The sequence below is a fragment of the Mus caroli genome, chromosome 18 (genome assembly GCF_900094665.2).
Source record: "Mus caroli chromosome 18, CAROLI_EIJ_v1.1, whole genome shotgun sequence".
Classification (NCBI taxonomy): Eukaryota; Metazoa; Chordata; class Mammalia; order Rodentia; family Muridae; genus Mus; species Mus caroli.
Genome location: NC_034587.1, coordinates 55,795,213 through 55,820,097, shown reverse-complemented (window position 1 = coordinate 55,820,097; position 24,885 = coordinate 55,795,213). Strand labels below are relative to the sequence as shown.

Here is a 24,885-nt window from a genome sequence, read left to right as displayed (position 1 = left end):
TTGATTATATCTATTTAACTACAATATTCTCCCACCATTTCTAGGAAAGCCTTTGTGCTATGAACTCTATCAGACGTGGCTTGATCCTGGAAGTCTTCTGTGCTTTGTTTTTCAAGTCTCTTTTATTTCTTCCATGCTTCATATACTATATGGAATTCAAAGAAAAGGTATCTCAGTTCCCACTCTGATCCACTCCATCAGAAAACCTAACTCAGGTCAAGACTGTATTTACAATTTTGACTGGTATTTCTGTTCTCTTCATTCTTTACACCTCACTAACCCTGAAGCATGTTTTCTAGAAACAGCATCAGCTCTCGATCCTTCCCCAAATCTCAGCTCCTGACTGCCAGGTATAGTAAGTACTGTCTGCAGAGTCAACAAACAAAATGAGAACACAGGGCATAATTTCAGAGTATTTTAAATGGAAATATGGTAAAAAACATTTTAAAATATCGGAGGAAATAGTTCTCAACGTAGTCATAATATAACAATGATAGCATTAAATAATATATAAACTAAATATGAGTAATTTTAATGAATTTTATAATTAAAGAATAACCCAGAATATTTGCTTTAAATTTATTTGCAGATAGAAAAGCCAGGAAGTTTCAGAAAGAATCAAAAGCATGGAATTATAAAATAGCTTCATTTTTACTGACTTTTGAATGACAATTCACTTAAGTCTACCTGTGAGAATTTTTTGATCTAAATACAGAACCTTCTGGCAACACATATAACATTGCTATTGAAGGACAGATAAGTGACAGAGAAAAAAGTCAAGTCTGGGAGTGTATAATTTTATGAGATTTTGAGTTTTAAACATTAATATCTTCTTGTGTTTTACCCTAGATTCAGGATTCCATCGCCCACCAACTACTTCCTGACACTGGTGTTACTCACACATACAAGTCAGCCCAACTCTTGGCTAATCTTTTCTTCGTGGGCGTGCATCCGTCTCTTTATCAAATGTCATTTACTCATTTTTTCCCACAAGGGTTCTGCAACTTCAGGGGAAATCTACAAACCCTGTACTGTCTGAGCGAAGGTGGTCACATTGATCCCTTTTTTGTGGATAGGTTCCAGAAGAGAAATGGTACAGAAATCAAGGAGATTTTTTAAAACAATGTCTCACAAGTACAAGACAGCAGGAAGAAGTCGGAGGGGGGGATTTGTTAGTAATTCCCTCTCTCTAAAACATCTGTTTGGGTCCCATCTGACTTCTTCAGTCTGCATGGTGAGATATGAAGACTTCCACGGGGAACCGAGGAGAGCAATCTAAAAGACTTCTTCTAGAGAAACAGTTCTCTTAACAAAACAAGGCAGGTTCAGCGTAGCTCACAAGAGGTCTGTCAGTTTCTCCCTCCAGTTAACCTCCCTGAGATTGAAAAAAACTGAAGCTCCAGATAGACACAGACAGGTTAGGACACAGTCATGTTTTTTCAAAAGGAAGGAGGGGGATAGAAACAAAGAGTATATAAAAGCATGTGTCTGTGTGTGTGTGTGTGTGTGTGTGTGTGTGTATGCCAAAAGGGAGCAAGGGAGCATTTTAAAAAGACATGGAGACAGATTTGCCTTTTGGGAGTCAAGAGCTTGAGAGTAGATACTTCAAAGTGCACCCCCATGCCCCAGGTTCTTAATGGGGGAAAATAAAGATGATTACATTGGATTTTTAAAAAGCCCCTTGCCCTAGCTCTTGCCTGACTGAGACTTCCTGGGCCTGCGGGAGGAGTTCTGGAGGGGTCTCTATACTTCTGCTGCCTCTAAGACACTTATAGCTTGGACTCTAGGCTAATGACTATATCCAGAGGTTACTAGGCCAAATACAAATACAGACCAGACTGAAGGCTATATATATATATATACACACACACACACACAATGCTTAGATCTTTAGATATGAGGTGCTGGCAGGTGCTTGGTATGGTGTGCAGGGGTCAAGGCCACTCAGCCCAGCCCAGTGCCACGGAGTGAGTAAACAGACTCTTACCACCAAGGTAAGAAGGTGTGATGGACCAAGGACACCTGGTCCATTATGTTAGTGAATTCTGTTCCTAGACTCAAACCCTCTCCAAGGGGGGGAAAAACAGTAGAAGCAGAAGAATGACAATCTAAACTTCCTCGAACCCGAGTTAGTAATCTGTAGACATGATGACTGAACTGAATTTACACAGAATACCTAATATTTCTAGGGCTGAGTGATTGTTTCTCTTGCCACTAAAATTAGCCACTAAAATTTCGATCTTTTACACAAGTTTGAAGTCAAATAAATTGAGTTTGTTTCATTAAAAAAAAAAAAAAAAACTTTAAAGGCAGATTCACATACAAGTGCCGCTGATGTACAGGATCATTGTGGTCTGTGTGATGGTGGAGAACAGACCAATAGTTCCTCAATAGGAAACGATTAAAGTTCCATTTAAAATCAGCACTAATTCTGGTTCTACATTTTAGACACACAATGCACAGCAAATAACGACCAACCTTAGACATCGCAAGAGTTTAATTGCTTGTGAATTTTATATCCCGGCGGAGAGTTACACGGAAAGGGGAAAGAACCTTAAGAAAGCGACAACTCCTATGTCAGTGTCCCCGAGAACCACCGTGGAACCTTTGACTCTTGATAATCAGAAAGAGGAGGTGAAGTCTTCAGTATCTTTTCTCAAGTTTGACAGAAATAATCAACCCAGAAGCTGGCTGAACATGAAGGTTCGTTTCAGCTGTCCGGGAGTCAGCATTTTTAACAAGCTATCACTTAGTTCTGAGTAAAACCACTGCGGCGGGCTTGGTTAATGAGTGCTGGCGCCCAGGTCGAGCTTCCTGAATTTGAAAACCTCTCTGTATGAGATCCCAATTACTGTCACTTTCTGTACTGATGCACACTGGACAATCCAGGACGGCCCCTGTCCCCCACTCCAGGACTTAATCAGCACGATGATTAATCATTCTTCCTTTAGAAGTTCTCCAGTCATTTTCTTTTCTAACAGGATGGAAGCACAGTCCTTGAAGGTGTGCGGGCAGTGCGTCTGCATGTTGGCGCGTGACTGCCATCTGGTGGTAAGTGAAGAACTAGACGATACTGGGAAATTAAACGGGAATCAATCCCTTTTTCTTTGGGGGTAAAGATGGAAGTGTGAATGTACAAGAAGTGCACATTAAGGAATGTACATTCTTAAGGCAATGCACAAAGATTCGAAGCCCAGGAGCGAAGTCTAGGAGGCAGTGCCTTGGAACCTTTCCTGACAACGAGAATTTGCATCTTCTCCTGGAAGCCTTAGATACAGATGTGGGCATGCAGGATGTGGGAGGTTGGATTTTTCATTCAAGTAGGTTTCATCTCTGTTCACCTCTAGCCAGGGTTCTTGGTGAACTTTAGAGGAGGAAATATCTAATCATCAAGTAGTTATAAAAGAAAGCCAGTTAAGTTAAATTGTGTGCTCTGCTACACTATGATAGATAACAGAAATTCTGCCAACATCACTTACTAGGAAAAAAGTAATTAAACCACAGTTGTTCTTAATGATGGGGTCTGCTGTTTACTTTCCACTTTGCAAAGATTCTCTCTAACCAGAGTCAGCACACATTGTGGGAATCGAGGTATACTGTCGTTCCCAGCACAACTGCGTCCCTGCTTATTTAACTCATTTATAACTTCTGTACTAATCCCTGCAAGTCAGGAGCTGAAGAATAGTAAGGAAATTGTATATGAGTGACTATGGAGATGAGAAGATTAAAAGATCCCCTTTGTCATCAGCAGCTGAAGTGCATGAAGTCCTACACTTAGATCAGATCACTTAGAGCAGCTAAAAGGTGTCTCCAGTTTACATTCCGGCTAGGTGTTCACCACCTCGAAAATGTAACCTCTTTCCTTGAAATTATGTTCTGTTTGTATCTCAAAGCAGTACAGTGCAAAAGAAATGAGGCTGTTGCGGGAGCTTTGGAAATAACAAAATACAGAAGATAGGAGTGTCCCTGTTGCAATATTTAATTGCTGCAGAGAACTCTACTGCAAGGTGGGATGCAGAAGCTCAGGTGAGTGGACATCAGATGTGGTGCTGTGTGACACCAGATATCCAAGGTGAAAGTCTTCTGGGGCTGTTAGAGAAAGAGTCGTCCATGCAAATTGTTTCAAAGCAGAAAATGTCAAGGCTGAGGAGATGGCTTAATGACAAGCATGAGAGAACCAAGTTTGAAAAGGCATTTTCTTCCTCTTTAAAATTATACTTTCATTTTGTTTCATTTTTCTTTTGAATATCAGTCTTCTTTCTTTTCTTTTCTTTCCTTTTCTTTTCTTTTCTTTTCTTTTCTCTTCTCTTCTTTTCTTCTCTTTTCTTTCTTCCTTTTCTTTTCATTCTGGGATCCAACATAATGCAATGAAGCCACATCTTCATTCCTGTGTTTAGCTTCTATATCTGAATACATTCATTTTATCAATGCAAACGTGGAATTCTCTACACACCCTGTATGTCTCCAGACTCTGCATCTTGAAAGTGGGGGAAGGGAGCCAGGTGTGGTGGCCCACACCTTTAATTCCAACACCCAGGAGGCAGAGGCAAAGACAGAGGCAGGTCGATCTCTGTGAGTCCAAGGTCAATCTGGTCTACATAGCAAGTTCCTGGACAGCCAGGATTGCATAGAGTATCATCCCACCCCCTGCATACCAAAATGTGAAGTGGAAAATCAAACAGGTAGGAGATAGTATGTATATTTGGGAGAGGAAGTAAGGGCGGAGTAAGATGTGGAGCCAGGATAAGGCTGAGCACCTAAGGCACACGAGAAAGTCCCACACACTCTGGAGAGGAGAAGCCATATTTCCACTCTGACTTTTTCCAGCCGTTTGCACGGAGGGAAATCTGATCAGGCACATGAGTCACTATGTTCATAATATGAGTGAAGAGCTGCCACTCTGGCAGGAACTGCCTCCGTCTCTGAAGTACTTTCCTCTTGCTTAACATTCTCACCTGAAGTCCAGCCAAAGTCTGCACTAAGTGACTGTTTGGAAGGAAACAAGAACCTTGGTTGTTTTTGTTGTTGTTTGTTTTTGTCTTTTTCTTGTTTAAAAAAAAAAAAAACAAAACTTGTGTGTCTGGACACAAGACATTGGAGAGGCTGCGATGTAATGGCCCTGTCTAGTTACAATTTGAAAAAAAAAAAAACTTATATATGACAAAAGTACATTTATCCAGTAATATGAGGGGGAATTTTGAAAACTGGTACTTACAAAAAGTATTAGTTCAGGAAGAAAGGCAACTAGGAAAACTGTATTTGGACAGAAGAGATGGCACAGTGAGCGTGTTAGCTGTGACAGAACCAACAGCAGACTTCAGACTCCATGAACCCACATCCAAAGCTGAGAACTGCCACCTACCCTGCCTGCAAACCCAGTGCTGTGGAGGCTGGAGACAGACAGATCGCTGGGATGTGCCGGGTGTGGTCAGGTCCAGGTTCAGTGAAAGATTCACACTTGGGGGAATAGAGTAGAAGGTGCTAGAGCAGGATGCATGAAATACTGCTGTGGACTCTGCATGCATGCATAAGCATGTGCACACCTGTGAGCACAAATTCTCTAAATTAATTAATTAACTGATTGATTGATTGATTGATTGATTGATTAAAAGATGTAAAAACTCCCTGTACTGGCTGGTGTTGTGTGTCTACTTGACACAGGCTGGAGTATCACAGAGAAAGGAGCCTCCCTTGAGGAAATGCCTCCATGAGATCCAGCTGTAAGACATTTTCTCAGTGATCAAGGGTGGGAGGGCCCCTTGTAGATGGTTCCAACCCTGGGCTGGTAGTTTTGGGTTCTATAAGAAAGCAAGCTGGGCAAGCCATGAGAAGCAAGCCGGTAAGTAACATCCCTCTGTGGCCTCTGCATCAGCTCCTGCTTCCTGGCCTGCTTGAGTTCCAGTCCTGACTTCCTGTGGTGATGAACAGCAGTATGGAAGTGTAAGCTGAATAAATCCTTTCCTCCCCAACTTGCTTCTTGGTCATGATATTTTGGAGAATAGAAACCCTGACTAAGACACTCTCCAATGCAGAAAGCTACCAGTATACAAACAGAAGACCATAGGAAATCTAAAATAAAGCAGCAACGGTTTAACCCATTTGAAGAAATGAGGAAATAGTCACCCTCTATAGCAGTGGTTTTCACAGGGGTCGCCTAAGACCATCGGGAAGCACAAATATTTACATTAGGAATCATATCAGTAGCAAAATTATAGCTATGAAGTAGCAATGAAAATAATTTTATGGTTGGGGATCACCATCCAAAGCGGAACTGTATTCAAGGGCCACAGCATCAGGAACGTTCAGAACCGCTGCACTGAGACTTCTAGTGTTCACAGAAGACGTGCAGCGGAATCTAAAGTTTATTCCGAGGTTCTAGCTCTGTCTTGGTCAACCCGAATCACTGATAGTCACATGTCCTTTCTAGAAAGATAAGATAGTGTAAAAATCAGCTTTACAAAGGGCAGACAAGAGCTCTCAGCCCCTTCCCTACCTGCACAGTGCCCACTTCTTCCTGTGTAATTTCTTCGCGGTGTAAGCGCAGACATAACAAATGTGTCCTCCAGGTGGCAGCAACGCACTCTAATTTGTCCTTGGGGAGCGGGGGCTTGCATCCCCATAGGCCACTCATCAAATTCTCCACTAGATGGCAGCAACCGAAATATAATTGGAAAAAATCGTTAATAAGTGGAAAAAAATGTCGACCTTTCTGTTTATATCTGAGAGCAGCACTTTAAACAAGTGTAAACGTTCTAATTTTTTTTCCTGGAAATTGTGACATCATTAGCTTATAAGATTTCAGCACACTAACTTAATACACAAAAATAAAACACACACATACAAACAAGACAGCAAACTCTTGCAGAGGAGCCTTCTAAATAATAAAGGGGATTTTGTATTTGAAAAAAAAAGTATTAAGAATTTAGGTATACAGATTTATTTAACCCAATTTAGGGGGTAATAAGGAGACTAAAATAGAGTTGCTGACAATGGGACTTATTATTTATTGACTAGTTTTATGTGCCAAAGTGAAATTTAAAAGCTTAAAAAGAGAAAGAGAGAGAAGAAAAGAGTGGACCTGGATCAGAAACTCTCAAGCAAACCTAGATTTGAGCATAAAGCCTGGACCATTACTGCTGTCCTCTCCATGACCCTACACGGTTTTTTTTTTTTTTTTTTTTTCTGTTGGAGCTGTTTTCACAGGGGGAATTAGAAGTACATGCAAGATATAAATTTGCATGCAAACAAGGACACATTCCCATTATGACTTTCCCTTATGTGCAGGACACATACCATCAATTCAGTGAGGAACAATATTGTATTTTGAGTCCGGTTACCCTGAAATGGATATGGGTTTAAAAGCAGAGTAATAAATTCACTCATGCAGAAGAAATAAGTGTCCAAAGGTATCATAAATAAAAGGGGAGCAAGGCTAGAGAGCAGAGGAGTTGTAGGTGCTTGCTTGACTGGGCAGGAGAAAGGGAGGCTGGAGTGGGGGCTGGGCAGGCTAGGAGCTCCCAGAGGATGCCTTCACATTTCTGTGGTTACCCGTCCCGATGTATTTAGAAAGCTTCATCAGACCTTGTCTTGAACAGACACAAATAACACAGTTCAGCAGAGAGGAGTGTCGTGTGGGGACCCCTGAGCACGACTTGAATCCTCAGAGGCCAACATGGGGCAGTCAAACTTTGAAGACAGAGTGACAGCAGGCAGTGTCTAAGGGTATCCCCAGCGGGAGTTAACCAGGCATCAGAGCGCCCCCTCACCCTCATTTCCCTGCCATTCTTTCTACATTGGACTGGACTCCACAGCAAAAAAGAGGAATAACAACCCAGACAGCACAGAGATCAGTAAGACACGTTTTGCTTTGTACACAATTATTTATTTTCCAGTAAACCGTCATTTTTATATACTTTACTTCAAGTATCGTTATAAGCAATACAGCGAGATAGTAAGGCGTTATCACGGGGCACGAGAAGACGGCACTCTTTGGGAAGAAGAAGAAAAGCCTTATTTCACACACTAAATAGCATTAGGAGTGGCACTGAGAGCCTTAGGTAAGAATGTCCAGGGAGGAGAAGACAGACACTTTGGTTCTTTGTATCCTGGGGCTTGTTCCCAGGTATCTGCACCCACCAGAAGGTTGTCAATACACAAAGAAAACGACATCACCACTGAGGAAAAAGCTATGGGTTAGGAGCCATTCGCTCTTCTCCCCTCCATGTTGTACAGAATCCTTAAGCCAGTTCCCTTCTCTGACAATCTTTTGTTCAGGCGTGACTGTGATTCAGTTGAATGCTCAGGGGTGGCAGCATTCCAGTGCCCCACCGCCTATTTCTGGTAAACGTGTACCCACTGCCACTAGAGGTCACACTTGCCAGTTGCTATCAATCCACAAGCACGATTGGATGTAACTTGATTGATTATGCTGCTGTGGCTGACCAAGTTTGTTTCTGCTAAAACAACAACATAAAATTTAGGTTTCCAGAAAGGATCACTGGGGAAATTAGAATAGGTTTGAACAATGTCTCCCTTCCACTTTATCCGCCTTTAACTTAAGCGGAGATAAAGGGGGGTAAAACAGATCTAAACTGAGGGGGTAGCTCAGCAGAAACCTTCCGGTCACCCTAGCTGTTGGGCAGATGAGCTACAGCTTCCCCAGTGCCTGGAGGAGAAGGAAAAGGAAGAGGAAAGAGAGGAGGAGGAAGGAGGAGGGAGGAGGAGGAAGGAGGAGGGAGGAGGAGGAGGAGGAAGGAGGAATGATTTGAAAACCAGGTAAGCATGAAGACAAGCAGTTGCCGGCACTTGGCGCAGTCCACTTCCAATCTAAAGCTTGATTGTTAACTGTGCGGAGTGAGTTTTGATATTGTGAGCCCCTGGAATACCTGCTTCACAAAGGACAAACCCAGACTGGAATGACACACAGGTTTTCACAGACCAAAGCAGAGAGGCCAACATAACACAAGCGACGCTCACATTCTAAAGGACAATGGTGTTTGGGCACACAGTTAGCAACGCGGACGTTCACAATGCACAGACAGATTCTCTTGCAAGTACTTAGAAGGCATTTTAGAGCTTTAAAGATGGGTTTGCAGCTTCCTTAAGAGAATATGGTGCTGAGAGTCACTATGGTAACCAGGATGGAGGCCACAAGGAGTAAAATCAGACCCATGTGACACAATTTTGATCGCTTGTTGCGTTTCTTCTTCTTTTTCAGCAGAGTGTCGAAGCCAGGAGTGTACGTATCCCCCAACCAAAAGCGCAGGTCGTTGGGGTTTTCCTAAAAGAAAAATAACACGGAAACATCACTCACTGATCAGTGACCAGTCACCATTATAGATGGAGACTTGAAAAGAAGATGATGTCAAAGGTGCTGAAGCCTCTGTATTGGTACTGTTTTGGGTGAGGCTTAAGTTTCAACGTTTAAACACAAGGCTTATCATCTCTAAACATTTCAGGTATACTGCCACAGCCTGGCTGTCCACTGATACCCACAGGAAATCTGTCTGTCTGTATAGGAATGTGCTGGGTGGCCTGCACAATCTCTGTATTAAATTGTTCACACATCCAAGACAGATATATTGCAGTCATCTCTTAGGCAAATGTGTGTTTATAGCATTTTTGTTTGTTTGTTTGTTTGTTTTTTGAGACAGGGTTTCTCTGTATAGCCCTGGTTGTTCTGGAACTCATTCTGTAAACCAGACTGGCCTCGAACTCAGAAATCCACCTGCCTCTGCCTCCCAAGTGCTGAGATTAAAGGCATGAGCCACCACTGCCTGGCTTATAGCGTCTTATAAATAATGCCTACAAATCAATTACGTTAAAATACATTTACAATTCCTAGCTTTAGATGAACTTTGGAGGTTTTATCTCATCTCTGTGGCAGGGGTAAAAATTTGGTTAAGTTTCAAGAGATCCCCAGCTGACTTCCATACAGGAAGGATAACGCTAGGTGTTCAGGGTTCCTACCACTGCTAAACTACAGTGTATCTTCCACATACAATCTCTGGGACATGACACATCTTTCCTTTTGTTAGCTCTTAACCATAGTGTGTCTCTGTACCATTGGCTCCCTAAGTCAGTCTGCCCTCAAGTGCCCAATTGGTCACCAATAAACTCTAGTATTCCATATGCTTTTTTTTCCAATTCCCTCTAAATCTAACTAGTTTAGTGCAGAGTCTCTGTGTCTTGACAGGGAATGAAGTATATTAATATATTAAGTCTACAATAATAATATACAATATAATATAATATATTAATATATTAAGTCTACAAATCATGGCTGTTTTCACTACCAACTCTAAGCCTTGTTTTTTCCTTGCCTAGATGTTTTGAAGGATTTGAAACAGGCTGTCCCCCTCAACACATTCAGTAGACTTATGTCAGCTAGTGGGGGGTCACAAAACCAGTCTCCTGTAGCTGGCAGCCCCTAGGGTCTCTGAAATAGCTTCAGAGTTAGGGTTGCAGTGCCAGGAGAGGCAGGCGCATTCCTGTAAGGAGCAGGGATATAGTTGGCAATGGTGATTCTCTGATAGGAAGGTGTAAGTGGGTTTAAACCACCTACTTACAAGTGCTTAAGAATTACTATTTCGTTTGAAAGACGTGAGCAGAAGAATATCAACTTTAAAACCCTTGCTTGTCTGCATCCCTCTTGATTTTCATCTTGTGTTCTAATCAGAGACCTGAATTTTGAAACTTCATTGCTTTTTTTTTTTCACCAATGGCTTCCCTAATAGAGACAATGCCCTCTCACAGCCTCACTTTGGCTCGCACTGGTAATTAAGTGCAACATTACTTTTATCTTTTGTGATCTAAAGCTCTTAATGATTTCGAAATGCAGTAATACATGAAGACACTTGGAAAAGTTAGAGGCCATAGTTGGGATCAGAAGTATAAAATTATGGGAGTGGAGAGATGAGTCACCAGCTAAAAGCAATGGCTGCTCTTCCCCAGGACCCAGATTCGATTCCCAGCACCCACATGGTCATCTACATTGATGGCCACGTGTAACTCCAGTTTCAAGAGGACATGACATCCTCTTGTGTCCTCTGAGTGCACTGCATGCAAAGGGTGCATGGACACACGTGAAGGCAAAACACCCAGACAGGTAAAATAAAAATAAAGTTTTTTTTTAAAAGGATGTAAATTGAAATGGGCAGCCCTGTCTGCTATTTATGAGATAAGGGCAGAAATACTGACAAAAGAAGTTGCTATCAAGAATCATAACGAGGGCGGGATACACAACTTTCCAGAAGATTCTTGTGGAAATTAACACTTAAGAATGTGCATCAAGGGGCCAGCACACTGCCTAAGAATACAGCTGCTGTGAAGAGTATGTGCATGCACAGAGAGTCAGCTACAAGAGGGACAGTCAGTGTCAGTAATACAGCATACCCATTAGATTTGTTTGATCATGTAAATTTAACTTGAAAGGAAAAAAAAACTTTCCTATTGCCAATAATCTTGAATTGTCTAAGTCTGAGATCCAAACTTAAAAAACAAAAAACAAAAATTTTGATAAAATGTGATTTTTTTTTAATTGGCACGTGAAGTTACAGTCTTGAGTCAGATGAGCTATCTCTGTTTAATTGGTTAGATGGATTTGTGTGCAGACAGGGATGCAGCGTTTGTCTCCACAGACACCCCCCCCCCCAGTCAGCCATGCACACAGCAAAGGCAAGAGGGCAGGCCTTAGCTTGTGCTCAGCACCAAGTGACTGTGTGTGAAATAAATCAATGCATTTTTACCCAATAATAGGCTTAATGATTTGAAGTCTTTGGTAAGAAACAGGAGATTAAACCAAAACAAAGAAGACAGAAAGAAAGTCATTGTTGTCTTTTGGCAACTGCTCAGAAAGGAACTAAAGAGGGGATACCTCCAAGCACGGGGATTAAGAGCTGTCAGGGATTCTAGACCATGGTGTATTTCAAGGAAGACACACTCAAGGTTTTAAAACTTGTGTGCAGGATATGAAAGTCTACGGTATTGTCCTATCAAAAAAAAAAAAAAAAGATTCACTTCTGGTAGTTAAGGTATGAACCTGGACCAGACACACATTTTTAAATGAAAGGTATTTGGGAGATATGAGCCCTTTCTGGCCTGAGGCAGGTGGAGGCAAGCCAAGGCTGATCAGATATTTTGTCTTTTCAGACAAGGGAAGATCCATTCTGGTTTTTAGGTATTTGAGTCTTCTGTGTGGGTGACATCAGAGAGCAAAAAGAAAAAGTGGTGGAAGAAAAATCATAAGTGGGGTGAGTGAGTTCATTGCATACTTCTCCCTGTTGAACTGTTTTGTTTTGTTTGGAGACACACGAAAAATGACCAAGATGTAAACCTGCTATCTTAAATCATTCAATGGACTGGGAATGCTAATAAAACATCATTGTTAAGGGATTCCTTGCCCGGTGCTTAAGTTCCAATCACTTTGTAAGTGGTTTTAGAAAAATGTAGAGTAAAAAACTTATTCCTAAGTGATAATGAGTCTAAACACAAGATTACAAAGTAGAGAAAGCATATGCAACCTTACAGATTAATTTTTAAAAAGTAATTTTATCTTCTCAGGAGACCGTTGGTCATTGCTCCTTCCTCTTTCTTCTCTCTACAGATGCCATTGGCTTGTGCAAAATACAAAACAAATAAGTAACCTCTCATATTGGCTGGGAAAGAAATAATTTCAAGGATGAAAAGGATCTGTGGTCTGGAGATTGTGTGTTCACTGAGGGACTCCTGTCATTCCACCACTGCTTTCTAGGTTCAGGTTAACTGGTCTACCTCATCAGTTGGAGACCATTCTTGGTACACACACCTTCAGATGTCCAGAGAGATTTGTATGCACAGAATGCTTGTCATACTCCTCAATGGTCCATGAAGGACTCTTTTTCCTTTCTTCCATAGCTTCTTCCAAAGTTATGTCACCATACAGCGGGTTGTTTTTCATTACTGAAGACATGGATGCTGGAGGACTCTCAGAAAGGACTGGGTTCTCCACACCAAATCCCTTGATTCGCTGAGTAGCAATGGTTTTTTCTCTCTGTTGGGAGATTAGAAAATGAGGCTTCTATTATAAGATAGGCTTCCTGGTGGCAGTGAAAATGGCAGAAATCTGCATCTGAAAACTTTTTGATTCTGTCTCAAACTCAAGAGATGTAGCAATGAAGTTAAAAAACAACCCCTTGATCTGCCTCTATCTAGAATCCTTCCATTTACCGACTTCTCTCTCTTTATGTTACCTTGTTGAGTTTAGTATCCATTTCACTGGTATTTTTCAGCCACAAAGAAAGAATTGTGTTCTTCAATTAATCTAGTAGAATTCTGGAGAAACCCAGTTTTCCAGCTCCTGTGTGTTAGAAGTTAATGGCATTTTATGCCTTTTGTGTATTACAAGAGTCATAAAAATGCTTAATAATATCATTTAAATCCAGTAAAATTAAGATTAAAAACATTTTTCAAGGACTGCAAGATGGCTCAGCAAATAAAGGTGCTTGCTGCTAACCTGCCAGCCTGGATTTGATCACCAGACACTCATAGTACAAGAAGAGAATGGAATCCCAAAGCTGCCAATGCCTTGTTCCTTACCTCCTCACACACAAGTCCTGGCAAGCACATGAACAGACACACATACACACACACGTACACATGCACACACGCACACACACACAAATGAAAAAAATAATCTTCTAAAATAATAATATACCTATGTCTCGGTTTGTTATAAACAAATCGTTAGCTTCCCTGTCATAGAGTTTGGGGGTGGGGATTGATACTCCATAGTTTCTTCTCTCAAATTGAAACACTCCATGCTAGACCAAGACTGAAGTTTCATTAAATATGAGAAGCTAATAATGTACCTTACCAGGCTCAGGAAACTCAATACACTGAAATCCTCTAGAAGATCCAAAGGCTGCAAGATTCACAAGTCATCTTCCCAAGCTTATATAAGCAACACACAATTGCTAGGGTATATATAGGAGTCATCTCTGTGGAGCTGCCTGTTAGCTGGTACAAGCAGGGCACAACTGGGGATGCAAGTTCTGTGAGTCTGCCCCTATGCTAGATTGGGCTTTCTTGGTACTACTGTTGGCTATGAGCCACCCATGCTCCTGTAAGGTTCTGTAATAAAACTATTGATTTAAGTGGAATCATTTCTTCAGTTTGTTATCAATACCCTAACTGAGGTCACATCTCCCTGGCTCCAGGAAAAGTCATAGAGCAACTGAGTCACTTCAATGTCATTCACCACTGTGTGTCTACTAGGGGAATAAGTCGTCAACTTTCAGAATTTTAAAAATTGACATTTAAACATAATGTATACATAGGAAGAACACACATGACAATATATGTGCTTTTTCCACAAACTTTCACATGTGTGTGTTTGTGTGTGTATATTAGTGTGTGTGTGTAATCATGCTGGTGACTGAATAAGAACATTGGAGATAGGAATTACATCCTTTTTAATCATGTGTGCCACAACCCCTAGTCATACATAGATGGTCTCAGCATCTCTTGTTTTTTTTTTTTTTTTTTTTTTGGTTTTTCGAGACAGGGTTTCTCTTTATAGCTCTGGCTGTCCTGGAGCTCACTTTGTAGACCAGGCTGGCCTCGAACTCAGAAATCCGCCTGCCTCTGCCTCCCGAGTGCTGGGATTAAAGGCGTGCGCCACCACGCCCGGCTTTCAGCATCTCTTAAGACATAGAAGTCACACTAAATGTGTAGTCATATAAACTAAAATTGTAGACTGGAGTTACATGACATATCCTTCAGAAATAACTGGTAAATAAAGGGGAAATTAGCTTTGATGCCACTATTTGTGTTCTTCTGGGCACTGGGTTTCTGTGACTTTTAACAAATATTTATTTTATGTGTATTAGTGTTTGCCTGCGGGTATATATGTGCATCACATGTGGGCCTGGTGCCCTCCAAGGCCAGAGACGATGTCAGATCCCCTGGAACATGAGTTCCAGACGCTGTGGATCTTGGGCTCTAACCTGGGTCCACTGGGGGAGCAGCAAATGAGCTAAGGACTCACTCATCTCTCTGACCCCCTCCTGCCTTGGTAATAAATCCATTCGTCACATGTTAAATAAATCCATTCGTCACATGTCTAGAGGTCACTTTGGAGACCCTCTCTGACTTTAATTTGTTTTTTTGTTTTGCATGCTAGAGGACAATCTATGGTTTATAATGCTAAGTTGTATAATAAAATAATACATTTTATTTTAACATTTAGCTTGAAGATGCAGGGCTCTCTCAGTGTTTTTCTTAATTAAATAAAAACATGTTGACAAGATGTCAAGGTTAGTTGAGATTTGCATAATTATAACTCTATTGTTTTCTTGAAGCCTGGACAGCTTTGATCATTTTTGGAGTAGGCTAACTCTTCTGACATGCACAAATTGTCTTTGTTATGTTCTTTTCCTCCCAGGCTGCTCCTTCAATGTAAATAGTAAGGTTTGTTAAATGAGGAAAAGAAAATGTGTGGCTCAGAGAAAGTAGACATAAACTATAACATGTATATAGATTTCGATAGAATTAATATATGAAGGTATCAAAGCAGAGGTATATTCTAAAGCAGAATGTAAGCCTTATTTCTAGGCCATTTCCTTGAAAAGATGTAATATTTTTTCTGAAATGTGTTCTTTATTTTGATCTTCACATCACTCTTATCTGAAGGACACACCAAAGAAAACTTAATATTAAGGTTTATTGCTAAGGAAACCATTTTTAAATAATTTATATATTAATAAATTATTCAAGAAAGGTTTGATGGGATTACTGGGACAAGGTTCAGAGACCCAGCACATGCTTAGATTACTGGAAATTGTAGGCTTCATCCCTGAGATAGCCAAATATATAATGATTATTATATAATGGAAGAATAAAAATAAACACTAGTTATGAGGCTGGAGACAGTTCAGTGCCAGAGGGCTTACCTAGCAAGAGTGAGACTTCCAGTTCAAATAGCAAGTTTACAAAAAAAAAAAATGCTGTGAATAATTTGTAATTGAGTATTTTTTTCCAAATAGGTTTAATAAAATAATGAACATATATGCAATTCTAACTTTCCATGCTACATTTTAGGTGAAATATTTAGTAGCATCTGCATGATTTTAATATATTAGACTGTAGAATAAATTCTGTTAAAGATATTTATTTAAGGAAGTAACACTTCAAAGTTCAGTTAGACTTTTACTATTGGGTTGAACGTTGTTAATTTATTTTTATTCGTTTTAATCCTAATACTCTAGCATGAAAGTAAAATGGCACTTATTTAAAGAGCTAGAAGACATATTTGGAAAAACAAAATCTAAAAGGGAGCATCTAATTGTCCATTTAAACAAGATCCTCTGTTATTAGACATCAAGAACGAGTAAAGTTAGTGGTGGCCGGGGAGATGAAGCCAAAGCATGCTGAAGAATACATAGAAATTGATAAGATGGTAAGACTATAATAATTCGAGTTTTAAAGTGAACTAGAGAATTAGACGGTAATATGTTTAAAACAGTTGTCAATTAACAAACTAAGAACCAATTGCAGGGGAAAGATAGAGATGTTGTTAAAATCAGAGAAAGAGTGTTTACCTCCAAATTACTAGAGCAAGAAAAATTGTCATGGCAAGTTGACCAATCTCTTAGTGGACTCAGGTATAAATATAAAGAGGGAAAAGTCATACGCAAGCATACTAAACTGAAGAAGACTTTACTCCTTTCAGTGACAGAGATGGGCAGATCAGATTTTAAAACATAAACACTGCTTATACTCCCTGTTACTTTGTCACTTGCCCCAATGGTGAGGAGTAGCCTCCCTCACCAATGCTGAAGAGCTGCTGTAAAGTGGCCATTGTATCCCACTGCTACAACACCCCAGAACCAGGAAGGAACACTGGAACTTTATTCTAGCCTGGTTTGTATATGTGCAGTGTGTGTAGATGATGCTTTGTGTGCATGTGCTTGTGTGTATACATGCAGGCACAAGTGCACATGAATAGACACCAGAGGTTGCATTGGGTGTCTTCCTAAACTACTAAACTCCTTATTTTGGGGGACAATATCTTTTGGTGAGCCTAGAACTCACTGATTAAACTGGACTGGCTGTGAATGAGCTTCAGGGGTCCATCGGTCCTAAGACCACCTCACCCCAACACTAGATTGAATTATGGAAACATGACCCTGAGCCCAGCTTTTCATGTCAATGATGCAGAACTAAATACAGAACATCAAAGTTTCATGGGGGGCTTTCTACCATCTTAGCCATACCTGTATCTCCTGATATTGGAAGTTTAGAGACAGTTACTCAAGTTGTACAGTGAAAAATCATTTGATATAATTGTTAGTTAGGGTAGTCTGGGAGATAATTAGTGATTACTAAGTTTAGAAGATACTTGTGGTAAATCTGAGAATTTGCATAGTCATATATAGCAAGTTGAACCCATTTCTATATGACTAGAGTCAGGGAATCCAACAGGATGGTTGAAAGTGTGGGAGGAGGGTCTAAAAGTATGTCCCTTCCTAGTGTAATAACTGTAGACCCCAAACTTTGAGATGTAAAATTACTTCCAAACAAAAATTGGGGACAAAGGTGAGGAAAATTTCTCACCTGTATAAAGTAACTGAAGGCAAATATTATGTTAAAGTCATGGTTTTTATAAGCCTCACTCATTAGGCCAGACCTTGGAGAGATGGAGAGAAAAGCCAGCTCCTAAGGACAGTTTGAGGTCCATGTCTTTAAAAGAGCTTTAGGGATACTGTATGTGAAGAAGAACAATCTGAGGCCAAATAAAGAGGACTGTGTTAACAAATAGTTAATTAACCCATAGAGGAAACAAATTACTGAAGACACTACAAGATGAGAACTCGAGTTGTTAAAAATAAAATAAAACCATTACCTACATCTCCAGTCATTTAGACGTAAAAACTGAGAATAACCACAGAAACAGCATACCCGAGTTTAAAAAAACAATAATAAGCACAGGTCTCCAAGTTCCCATAAATAAGCGTAGACATAAGCTCTGAGACCTTCCCATGAGATGAGGCTGTGCAGAGAGAGATTAGGGGGTCTTCAGAGAGCAGAAATGGCTATGGCCCTGCCTCACCTCCAGGGAAGGGGTCTGCACAAGCACTACCAGAGAGATCCCAGAACAACTTTGGAATAGTGATTATGCTGATGCTTAGAAAGGTAAAAAAAAAATGTCTAACAGCTTTTTTACAGGGGAGTTTGTAGATTGTCTTGCAGGAGTTGCCGCTAACTGTGGATATTAGACACAATCTATCTCATAGACAAGCTCAGTTGTCAATTCTGTGGGTAGAGCCAGTGTTTAGAAAGAAATAAACTGTATGTATAAACACATATGTAATATATTTGAAGAATCTTATCTTAAATATAGCATCTATTTATTTTAAGGTAGTGCCTGGCTAGAGACACCACAAACGCATTTCCTCTTCAATGACACAGAACAGTTGGGTCAAACTCAAGCTTGACTACTAACCTCCCCAATAGTACATGTGTCTTCCTCTCTGTCTTCTTGGTATGCAGGCATAATGCAGATTCTGATATTGTAGAAAGGAAAAAAGAATTTGAATTCTGCCTTTAGGTAAAACCTCTCAGGATGTGTATAGCAGCAATATACCAAGGGTGCAGATATGAAGTACACCTATGGCATTATTAGATTTCGGTATGTTTGTTTTTGCAACATAACATATTCTACTACAGAATATATAATGTAATATAATAATATAATATAATATCACAATATAAATATCAAACAAAATAGACTTAAAGCAGGAAGCTTTAATAGCTACAAAAGTTTTGAATAAAAGAAGCATCGCTGGCAAGGTATAATAAATATAAAATACTCTGTAGGCTATAAATGATTGTAATAATTAAAATTTAAAGTAATTATTAAATTACATATTTCCATGTAAAAGAATCCTAAGGATAAAGACAATTTGTACAACAAAATTAACAGATCCAATCAATTGACATCAACAGTTGAAACTACTCCATTTTGTGAGTATTTTCAAAACATTGGTAGATGCAATAACTTCTGAATGAAAGCACACAATGTAGTTAATGATCTCAAAACCAATAGACACATATCTCAAATACAAATTTGGCAAATATTTAGACAGCATTTTAAATAAAAAGTAATGGAAGTGTTTTAAACTATGACACAGTGGAAATAAAATGTGGCGTTACAAAATGGAAGGCTAACAGACAAGTGTATTTACGCACACTTACATACATACACATATCTAAACACACACAAATCATATAGACATACACACACATACAAGCGCATACACACAAACCCATAGACACGTACACATACAAGACTCAAATATATTTAAACTTACGTACACATGTATGTACATCTAAAGTCATACACACACATATACACACATGCACAGATGAACACACATGTACATATGCATGCATATAGATGAACATACACACAGACATATATGGATGCTGGTATTTAAGGATAACAATGGTTTAGGACAGCAAAGCAGTGGTGGACACATGTTAGGACAGGAAACCAGTGAATGAGCCTGTCTAGAAATAAGGAAGCCCATGTCTCACCGCTGCCTTTTCTCTCCGGCTCACAGAGTTCCTCTGAGAAGCCACGGGGCTCTGAAACCAACGTGGAAAGAGTCAGGAATAGAAAAACAAAAACAAAAACAAACAAAAACACCTCACTTTGAGTAGACTCAGAGGTCCACCTGCTCATCACATCAGAAAAGCCAATTCCCACCTTTAAACATTTTATCACTTAACTAAAACAAGGGTTTTTTTGTGTGTGTGTGAGTGTGTGAGTGTATGTGAGTGTATGTGTGTGTGTGTGTGTGTGTGTGTGTGTGTGTGTTCCTGACCATGTGAATGAGTGGGAGTCTCCCATTGGTAGACTGCTTACTAGCATGCATGAACCCTGGATTCAATTTCCAGAGCTTCTAAAACCAGGTATGATGGCATATGCCTGCAATTCCAACCCGCAGGGAATGAACAAGGAGGTGGAGGACTATAGGTCTAAGGCTACCTTTGGATTGAGTTTGAGACCAGTCTGAGCTACATGAAGTTCTGCCTCAAATCCAACCCAAATATCATGAAAGTAAGTAACAATATTATCTGTTAATTTTTCAAATCCTATACTATCTTTTTCTTAGAAGAAGAGGAAGAGGGGGAGGAGGAAAAGGAGGAGGAGGAAGAGGAAGAAGAGGAAGAGGAAGAAGAGGAAGAGGAGGAGGAAGATGACAACAAAACTACAGGCACCCTGAATCCTTGGTCCTCTTGAGCCTACCTAGTGAGTGCTGGGATTATAGGTGTAAATCACACATGTTTTATGCAGTACTGGGGTCAGGGGGCAGGGGAGGGGGGAAAGACAGGATTTCCTGTGTGTAGGGATTCCAGTATTCTATCAAATGAAATACGACACTCCAACCCCCAGCCTAGAATTTCTGTTTCTACTTTGTTTTTAAAGATTTATTTATTTATTTATTTATTTATTTATTTATTTATTTATTTATTATAAGTACATTGTAGCTATCCTCATATACTCCAGAAGAGGGCATCAGATTTCGTTACGGATGGTTGTGAGCCACCATGTGGTTGCTGGGATTTGAACTCGGGACCTTCGGAAGAGTAGTTGGCTCTCTTAACCACTGAGCCATCTCGCTAGCCCCTGTTTCTTCTTCTTAAGCTGTTAGAGGAAACCGGACTCTATTGTCTTTCCCTTATACATTATTTGTTCTCAGTTCTTAAGAACTTAAAGAGACTCTTGCACTAATTTTACAAGAGCTCAGACTGAGGCCTGGTCTGATCAAGGTCAGCAATAGATCGATCTCAAAATTTCTTCCTGGAGATTGAGCTTAGGTTTTTAATTGAAAAAAACAATTTTTTGAACATGAGATACATGAGAATGGTGTTTGCATAATCACCCTATTTGCTTAATCCCCCTAAACATGAAGGAATTTAATTAAGAAATATTTGACACGTCCTCTTCAGCTATGCTTAGCACCCCATTCATCATTCCTGATATAGGGAAACTTTTTGAAACATCGTTCTATTTCAAAATTTCATGTTCCCATTTCATATTTATTTACTTTGTATTCAATGAGTATGTCAGTCTTGATTTCTAGATCCACTCAGGCAGTTCACTAGTCATTGTGAGATCACGTGACTTCACTCGGAGTTTGGACCACACCTACTAATTTCCTGAATTTGCCCTTGTCTACCATGCCCTCCCACCATCCATTTTTTTCAGTAGTAAACTGACTCTCACTAAGTTACTTGTCATTTTCTTGGAGGGTTAAAAAGATAGTTTATTTGAGGTTGATCAAAGACACACTGCAGAAGTATACCTCTTTGTTCCTTGAATAATTATCTAGGCCCAACAGGGTCTATACAAAAAGATGCTAGTTATAAGTCTGCATTTCCTCGGGTTATGAGTTTTAGTTGTGAAATTCCAAACTTAGGCAGTAGATTCACCACACTCCCAAACAAAAGATGCTAGAAGACAGATGTGTCCCAGTGCTCCCCCACAATCTATTGGCTGTGTGACCTTACAACATACATCATAGACAACATACGTCATAGACATAGAAGGTGGGAAGGAGCAAAAGGTTGTAAAATCATTTTTAATTCTTTTGTTCTATAACATAGACAATGAGATACAGGAGGAACTTTGTTTCATTTAACCAAACAAAACACAAAACAGCAATAAATGGGTCTGCATTGAAACCCACCAGGCTTTGAGAATTACAAAGACTGGATATAAAACTAAAAGAAAAAAAAAATCAGTTGTTATAACAAGCTGCTGACTTACAATGGAAATAAATAGAACCCTTTATAGGATAGAGGCCACTTACACTCATTTGAGTGTCTCTGACTCTGAATGATCTCATGACATATGTCCCAAAGAGCCTACAAACACACCACAAAGCAGTCACTGTGCACCGGGACTCATGAGCAGCAACTGTTCTTAAAAGCAAATGAATTTCTGTCCAGGGAATTTGAACACTCCAAAGGATTTAATGACTCACAGGGGGCTGAGAGGTCAGTTACTTCAATTCTGAAATGAAATGCTCTTTCCTCCTTCTACACTGGAGTAGCCCTCAACGCCTGCCCGCCATTAGCCTTCACATCTTAAAACAAGATTATCCCTGTTAGATTAGCTGTGCCTCAGCAGGGGCCTTTGTGTTGATCTCAGCATATGGAATGCATTAGTTCCATTCTTTTATGAAAGAACAAGACCAAAACACTGCATTAGATGGGAAGGTCTTATTTCTATGGCTGGTCCACGCAGACACCTGTGGAAAAGGCACATCTAAGCTGAGAGCCACCACTTTCCAAGATGGAGTGGGGCCAGTCTTTCCTGTCACGCACTATCCTTTGCTCCTTTGTATCAAAGGAAAGGGAGTCTAAAAGGGCAAAAAGCAAGGCTCAGGCTTTCTCAAAGGCAGGTACACCCTTTCCCTGCAAGCATTTGACATTTCATGTATAGATCACACCAACAGATACAGGTTACGTATGTCTCCCACCCCACCCCCACCCCTCTGAAGCTTATTTGAAAATTTAACAGTTGGTTTACTGTGTTCTAAAGGGAAGGAGTAAATGAAACTTAACACAAATCTGAACCGAGGATAGGCAGAGAAGCCCATGGATTGGAGGAGAATGAACCCACAGAAGAATTTGCACATCAAATACAGAGCTTACAGGAAGGGATGGGGAGGCACAGGCAGCTTCTTTGTATCCCCCCCCCGCCCCCCTCCAGGCCTCCTCCTTCACGCGAATAAGAAAATGTCATATACTGAGAAAGAACCATGCCCCCACCCTTTATTTTTATGCTCTTAGATCTTACCTGTGAGTAGACAAGGTTTTGCCAGTGTTGTGTGGCAGGATAATTTCCACCCGGAAATCTCGCGAGGCTAGCCTGCAGAAGGGTTGAGCTCCTCATTAAAGACTTCACGTCAAGCTGCAGGAATTTGTCAGGATGGTTGTTATTGGGCAAAACAGAAAGATCCATGTCCCCTTTCATCTACCGTGGAAACAAAGCGAGCGAAGCTACCCCTGTCAGGCGCCTCCATAATTAATGAGCCTGAAGATGTTCCGGCTGGGCTGGCATCTGAAACCAGGTTTCTCCGGCTGCACACAAAAGCCACTTTCTAAAGGCCACACAGGAACAAAACAACAAAGCAGCTCTCCCTCCTACCTTACACCACACACACACACACACACACACACACACACACACACACACACTCACACACGGAGCTCGAAATGAATTGCACAAAAAGTTACATCAATTAAAATTAATAGGGTGAGAAAACTACATATGCGTTAGTTACACTTCCTATCTCTCCCAGTCAGAGTCTGAAATGGCTACTATGTGTATTAGAGCCACCATAACCTCAGTATGAGAGTCCATCATTTGTAGCTCAGCAGGGTCACTTGAAGAGACCCACTGTTTGATTTCATTTTTGTCTTTGTATTGCTCCACTAAAGCCTTTGCTCGGGCCTTGGCCCTGCCTCAGTCTTTTGTGATAAGTCTAATCTCATTCCTTCTCAGGTTCTGAATCCTAGTCTCAAGCTCACGGTAAACTTCACTGGGTTAAAGTTGGCAGTTTGTTCTAACTGGGAAGACCGCAGGCATGGGCTTCATGGGTTGTTGCAGTAAGTCACCCCTAACACACTGCTGGGACCCCTCAGTATTTAGGTGCCCTTGACTCTATCCCCAGCAGTATCAATGCCTATGACGTGTTGGTGTTCTTAGGCACATTTGGAACCCAATGGTAATCAGGCTGCTGAGTTTGGATTATGCTCTGGGCTGTAAGTAAACACATCTGTTGTTAAAACAGGCAAGGTCAGGATGACTTTATGGCCATCCTGGCCAGCCAACCACTGATACATTTAATATAGGCATGCTATCTGTGAGAAAGACAGTCTCAGCAGCCTACCTCTCTCATCTAGAAGTATGTTAAGTCATCCGGAGGAAGCAGACTTCCCACTTGGAAGACTATTGAAGGGTAGATATGTCAATGGTCTCTAATACACTTCAATTGTCCGTAATTTTACCATCATTATAAACCTCTCTGATGTAGCAGGAAGGCTTCTCTTCCAGACACAGTGTAGTTCCATGTGGAATATGTCAGGAATAGATTTCAGGAGAGTGCCATATAGCTTACAAGAATCAGGATGTTTTTGAATCAGGCAAGGCACTGGAGAGCACTTACCTTCTTTATAGCAAAAATCACGAGGGTATGTGATCAGACAGAAACCTGACCTATTTACAATCATAAACTCGGTTAAGAAGTTAGCATTTGCCACATGAATGTTTTGCACATGAAGTTTATCATTATCTTCCAAGGACTGTTACATCTTTTGGAGGCTGATAACATATTTGTGAGAGAAAGCAACTTAATGATGACAGTTAATCACAAAACAAATCAAACCATTAATGTCTCAAGAATCAAGTTTATTATGTGCTTATCATGTGCTTGATATATTCTGGTTGCTGCCAAAAAAAAAAATCTAATGAACAAGTATTTCTCAGACTGCTTTTCTTAAAGTATTCTTTGGGGGAAAATACACATCTTCAAGAAGAGCCTAACTTGTCTTTGGCTCTCTGTATTGGCAAGTGGAAGTGGAGTCACAGAACTTACATCCAAATAGATTTGATTAGACCTTCTCTTAGCCAAAGTATGAGGTAGGTGAAATGAGCATTCAGTTCTCCTCAGGCTTCTTCCAGATTTCTCTGTATTGTCCCATGCATGAAGTTTTTATACTGACTCTCAATTGGCACATTTAGTCGCAGGGTCTCCATCTTTCCCCGCATCTTGTCTTTACCCTAAACCCTACCATTTCTCATTCCTTACTGCTATCTTGAAGCCTATATGT

General features: G+C 40.4%; 1 protein-coding gene across 1 annotated transcript; it reads right to left on the bottom strand.

Annotated features, from left to right (window-relative positions):
• Window positions 1–7,877: 7,877 nt before the first annotated feature.
• On the bottom strand, window positions 7,878–23,060 carry Minar2 (membrane integral NOTCH2 associated receptor 2). The gene is made up of 4 exons (XM_021151159.2): window positions 22,850–23,060; window positions 19,576–19,626; window positions 12,806–13,030; window positions 7,878–9,280 (listed from the first exon to the last, which is right to left on the bottom strand). The coding sequence occupies exons 1-4, from the start codon at window positions 23,024–23,026 to the stop codon at window positions 9,101–9,103; spliced, it is 633 nt and encodes a 210-aa protein (XP_021006818.1). The 5' UTR covers window positions 23,027–23,060; the 3' UTR covers window positions 7,878–9,100.
• Window positions 23,061–24,885: the final 1,825 nt, after the last annotated feature.

Coding starts and splice junctions, on each gene's coding strand:
- Minar2 (XM_021151159.2), bottom strand. CDS start 23,026: ATGAAAGGGGACATGGATCTTTCTGTTTTGCCCAATAACAACCATCCT. Junction 13,031..19,575: donor GCCGGAGAGAAAAGGCAGCG/GTGAGACATGGG, acceptor ATCTCCCAACAG/AGAGAAAAAACCATTGCTAC. Junction 9,281..12,805: donor ATCTCTCTGGACATCTGAAG/GTGTGTGTACCA, acceptor TTTTTCTTTTAG/GAAAACCCCAACGACCTGCG.